We start from the raw sequence: 5,875 nt of genomic DNA, 5'->3' as shown, positions 1-5,875 counted from the left end.
AATTTTCCCTCCCTCTCCACGTGCGTGAGAGACAGTAGTCCAGTGCTCTAAATATCAAGGGTCAAGGCTGTTTGTGTCCAGAGCCCTTTCTCTTTAGGAAAATCAGAGAAATGAAAGATAACAATTACTGATGTGAGAGGATTTGGAGGCAAGCAGTAAAAAACATTTAGTGGTTAAAAAAAACCTTGTTTCTGCACTCAAACAACACTCCATCTCCTTTCCTCTCTGAAGGAAAGGAGACACCATAGGTGTGGGTTTGTTCTGTACTGAAACATTCTCCAATTGTCTGTGGACCTGACCTGGGTGTTCTACAATCTAATTCAGCCCGACACTGTCTGGAATTAGGGTCAGATCCTACAAGGTAAAGGGCTCAGTGCTACAAGGCTACCCCACTTCAGGTGCCACTTGGGAGTCCCAGGTTGCCAATTGTACTTAAGACTGACCAGCTCTAAATCAGAGGTCCCCATAGTCCCCCTCCTCCCATACAATGATTTGCTAGAATGGCTCACAGTACTCAGGAAGGAATTTACTGGTACTTGTTTAGCAGTTCATTATTAAGAATACAACTCAGAAGAGCCAAATCGAAGAGATGCATTGGGCAAGGTATGGGGGATGTGTGTGCACATAGTTTTCAAGTTCTCTCTGGGGCATTACCCTCCCAATACCTTGATGTGTTCAACTACCTAGAAGCTCATCAAGTCCTGTTGTTCAAGAGTTTTTATGGAGCTTAATATCCTGCACCTTCCCAGCTATTGTTTCCAGAAGTCAGTGGGTTGAGCTGAAATGTAATCACTTGGTACTCTAACATAACTCATTAGCATAAATTCTGGTGTGATCCAAAGGGACTCCTCATGATAAAAAGATAGTTCTAGCCCTAGATAGGTTGCCTCAATGGATAGAGCATTGGCCCTCGGACTCAAGAGTCCCAGGTTCCATTCTGGCAAAGGGCCTGTACCTCAGTTGCAGGCTCTATCCCTGGCCCTGGTTGCAGCACATGTGGAAGGCAACCAGTTGATCTCTCTCTCTCTCTCTCTCACCCTCCCTCTCCCTCTCTGTCTCCCTCTCCCTCTTCCTCTCCCTTCCCTCCCCCTCCCACTCCCCCTCCCCTCCCCCCTCCCTCTCCCTTTCTTCCATTCTCTAAAAACCCTCGGGTGAGGATTAACAAAAATAAATAAATAAACAAAATTAACAGAAGCATGCAGGAAACTTTTAAAAAATAAATAAAAGACACTTCTATCATTTAGGAAATTGCAAGTGTTTAGATGCCCTTTGTAAGAACCAGGGACTAAGACCAAATTTTTTTTTTTTGCATTTGAATATTTATTTTGAGTTCACCATTGCCAATGCATCAGGATGTTCTGTTACACATTAGATGACAACGTGTGAGTGATTATTTGCAGAAACCAAGAAAAAAGGCTGAGAGCTACTGCAGATTGATTTATTTCAAAGCAAAGACATCAGTCAACAGTCAGAGTACTTTATTTGAAACAGAAAATCAAAATCTGAAGTGTTCATAAAAAGATAAACCACCTGAGGATTTGTAAAAATTTTGGGAATGGCAGCGAGAGTTCAGTAAACAGGCCCCCATTCATGATGAATTCAGAGTTCATTTAATTAGACGTTAAAGGTCCTCAGTTGATACCTGGACGATGCTGTTATTTTATACAACTCCTTCTTGGGTGTCTATTACATGTCAGGCGCTATTTTACACATATGGTTTTGGGGTCCATTCATGAACAATAAAGGCCAAACCCTGCCCCCAGATAGATGACATTCTTATTATGTAAAGATACCCCTACCAAGTACTGTACACAGTTTTCATACTGTTTCATACAATAAATTTGACCATTTGGAAAATATGGCTAAATTCCTTGAATGTCACAGATTACCAAAACAGACAGAAGAGGAAATAGATAGTCTGAATATCTGATAGTTATTAAAGGAATTGAGTCTGTTAAGAAGTCTTCTCAAAAAGAAAGCCCAAGACTCAACTTGCTTCACTGGTGAATTTCTCTAAACGTTAATAAAAAATATAACACCAGAGAATAGTATTGGAGGAATCACTTCACAGCTTTTTCTTTTGATGTAAAACCTGACATTGATATAAGAGGAAAGTAAAAGACCAGACCCATCTTTATATAATCATAAATGCAGAAATTCCAAACCCATCTAGTGAGATTAATTAGAAATATACAAAATGTATCATGACCTACTGTGGTTATTCTATGAATACAAAGGTAGATTAACATTCAAAAAGAAATATACTTTGTGATGGTATAAGTAAAATGATAAAAATAATATGATCATCTTAATAGCTGCTGAATGTGCATTTGGTATAGTCCAGCACTTATTCATGATTTCAAAAAGAAGCAATCCATTAGTAAAGCAGGAATAAGAAACTTGTTTTCAGATTAAAAAACAGATAAAAACAAACCTACAGGAAACATCTTACTTCATGATGAAATGCTAGAGTTTTTCCCTTAATATACTCTCTCATCTAAGCTTTACAGATTCCCATTCATTTTCCTCTTACTATCCCTGTATTCTTTCCCATGATCACCAGGGTATAACCAAAAATATACCCTGATGTCCATTTCTTTCCCCAAATCAGGGGTCACCAAAGTATTTTTCATGATGACTGATTCATGTGAGAAGAGGCTATTCACTGATGTGATCGCTGCCAGACTGCCAGACTGTCTGGCTAGATCCAGCTAGATTCAGGCCAGAGCAGAGATCACTTTCCAGAAAGTCCCTCAAAGACAGTCCACCCCCTCCCAAAGCCCTTGGCATGCTGGTTCCTCAGACGGCCCCTCACTGTGTTTTGGGCAAGTATATAAGGCGTTTTCTTCTTATCTGAGGTGGGTTATTCTCCAGTACCTCCATCCATCTTCCCTGTCCTATAAACTCCTTATCACCTGCCCTGTGGCAGGGAGGACATCCATGTCATCTTGCTGCCTCCCAAGCTGAGCCTTGTATGTATGTTCCCTTAATAAACTGAGCGTAATAATGGGGCCCTCAGTCTCTTTCTACAGTCTCCTGGCCAGGGAAATTTTACCTAACTCTCAGTATGACCTAAGGTAAGATGCAGCTGGAAGAGGGAGCAGGACAGGAGCAGGCAAAGCTCATAAATGATCCCAGGCACCTCACATCTCCTGTAATTCGGCCTCTGTAGGAGGGGAAGCAGATTTGGTGGCTGTGTCAGTGGTTGGGGCTGAGTCCTCAGTCAGGGCCCTCTCCAGAATGGCAGGCAGGGAGTGGATCATTCTCTTTCGGAAGTCTCTCCCCAGGAAGACGTAGAGCATTGGGTTGAGGCAGCTGTTGAAAAAGGCCAGGGGCCTTGTTAGAGATGTCAGGAGAAGAATGATGTTGTACTTTTCTTCAGATACTGCTCTGGCACAGCGTGTGGCCAGAAAAAGACACAGTTGCAAAGGGAACCAGCAAATGAAAAAGGAAGCTCCGACAGCAGTGAGGACCCGCAAGGAATGGTGGGACTTACTCATGCTCTTATTTCGGATTTTGGTTGCAATGAGCCCATAGCAGATGGCGATGATGGACATCGGTAGAGTGAAGCCAATGACAAACCGGTTGATCCCTATGATTTTTAATGACGTAACCAGCTTCTGCAACTTCTCTTCTTCGCTGATGTCACCCCAGAAGTCAGTGTTGAAACTACAGTATATATCCCCGTTATCATCTGTTACTGTAGTAGAGAAGATGAGAACTGGCAAGCTAAGGAGTAGAGCAAGAATCCAGGGTACAATGATCACTTTTTTAGCCAGACTTAGAGTGCGGTGATTCTGGGCCCAGACTGGATGCAGGACACAAATACAGCGGTCCAGAGCAATGAAAGCAATGAGGAAGACACTTGCAAACAGGTTTGTATCTATCATAATGTTATATAACTTGCATAGGACCAGGCCATAAGGCCATTTTGCCCGCATAGACAGTACAACCATCAAGAATGGCAGAGTGGCGCTGAAGAAGAAGTCGGCTAAGGCCAGGTTCAGGTAGCACAAGGTGGTGACTGTGCGTGCCATCCGGAATCCAGCCACCCAGATGACAAGCGCATTGCCCATGATGCCGAGGACACAGGTGATCCCATAGGTCACCAATGTGAAGATCTCCGGAGCAGTGTAGCCAGTTTCCATCCTGCCCACACCTGAAACATTTCAACAATGAGAATTTGTCAGCTGTGCACCATCTTACAGCATTTCTGTTCAGGCCAACAACTTCCATTAGACTGAGCTTCCTTTCCAAACCCGCTCTCCTGAACCTTGTGTCTAGTCACTAAAATTGGACAGACTCTTGGCTGTTCCTTTGAGAAAGGACACTTCTCCATATTCCCATAGTTATTAACCCTTTGCAGTCCGGTTTTATTTTTGGAATTCAAACAGTCTGGTCCAAATTAATTGACGGGATTGATTGTTGAACCGGTGTGCGGTGTCAACCTGAGTCTCGACATTGGACCTGCTACTAGCGCCTGGTCTGTTGAGTCAGCCTCAATGTTGGACCAAAAAGGGTTAACATACATTGCACGTATTAAGCTGATTACTTAACCAAGAGTGTCACAAGGCTCCTGTCCATCAGCAGAATCCTGAGCTGAGGGTGTATAAACAACAGAAAATTGATGGGAGGCATCTTGGGCACAGTGAGGGAGCACAGAGCGAGTATGGTCACAACTCTTCCACCCACGACTCAGCGCATAGATGCTGCAACCTCTTCCAGCCCCAGGTTCTCACAGACTCCCAGCTCCTGTTCCTCTCCTGTGAGAATCCTTGACCTATTGATGGATTAGTCTTTAAAGTTGTAGGGTGTGGTTTGAGTTTATGGCTGAAGGCCATCTTGAACAGTTACTGGTCATATATTATAACATGGCATTCTGAGGAGTCTGTGCTGGAAGAGGTTAGTGAATTCGGCCCTTCTGTTTTCCATTGTCCCTGTTTCCCATGGAGCTCTTCTCTGTCTGAGTTACAAGGAATTTTCACCCTTGGTATAGCTTTAGTATCTGTGGCATAGAGAATATGAGAGTAATAGGTTTAGTTAATATTTGTGGGGTTCTTATTAGAAACCATGCATTCTATTAAATGGCATTGTTATATATATCCAGTTGACTTACGACTTACACACAACTCTATTATCGTCATTATATCTAGTTTTCATAAGAATAAATTGATATTCAGAGCAATTATGAGACCTCGAGGGTCAGTTAGGTAGTAAGTGGTAGAGATACGACTTCAATCCAGCTTGATCTGACTTCTAGTCCTTCCTCTACTACACTACTGTGACATTCATTGCTGGATTCCTTCCCAATATCCATTTCTTCATTTTTTTCTTAAAAAATTTTTTTTAATGCTCACCCAAGTAGATATTTTTAAAATATGTTTTTATTGATTTGAGAGAGAGGGGAAGGGAGAAGGAGAGAGAGAAACATTATCTATCAGCTGTCTCCTGCACGTCCCCTACTCGGGATCAAGCCTGTAATCCAGGCATGTGCCCGGACTGGGAATCTCACCAGTGACATCTTGGTGCATGGGATGACACTCAACCAACTGAGCCTCACGGTTGGGCTCCCACATTCTTCTCTGCTGACATACCCCAATTATACTTAGTTTCTCACTCTTCAGGGAAGATGTTCTTCTCCATCTTTGGAGGCAAACCCTGATAGTCTTACTGGTAGCTGGAATTTGCTTTACTTTGCAAAGAAGTATTTTAGCAGTGGAACATGACCAAATCCTGTACAATAACACGAGGGGAAGATATCTTGGGGAGCTTTTGGCATACATTTGCTTGCTCTTAGGAATGGGAATCCACAAAAATATAGTAGTATTTGCCTCTGGACCAGGACTCATTTGTGACTGTTGCCTCTAGATTCAAC

At 42.8% G+C, this 5,875-nt stretch overlaps 1 protein-coding gene across 1 annotated transcript; it reads right to left on the bottom strand.

Annotated features, from left to right (window-relative positions):
* Positions 1–3,143: 3,143 nt before the first annotated feature.
* Positions 3,144–4,148, bottom strand: LOC102434190 (N-formyl peptide receptor 2-like). Its single transcript, XM_006109243.1, has one exon. It carries the CDS (start codon positions 4,146–4,148, stop codon positions 3,144–3,146), a length of 1,005 nt encoding a protein of 334 aa, XP_006109305.1.
* Between the last annotated feature and the right edge of the window lie 1,727 nt (positions 4,149–5,875).

This window comes from Myotis lucifugus, unplaced genomic scaffold (genome assembly GCF_000147115.1).
Source record: "Myotis lucifugus unplaced genomic scaffold, Myoluc2.0 scaffold_7369, whole genome shotgun sequence".
NCBI classification, from domain to species: Eukaryota; Metazoa; Chordata; class Mammalia; order Chiroptera; family Vespertilionidae; genus Myotis; species Myotis lucifugus.
This window is presented reverse-complemented; position numbering and strand designations above follow the sequence as displayed.

Bases quoted from the DNA above. Each gene is read 5' to 3' on its own strand.
- LOC102434190 (XM_006109243.1), bottom strand. From the start codon at position 4,148: ATGGAAACTGGCTACACTGCTCCGGAGATCTTCACATTGGTGACCTAT.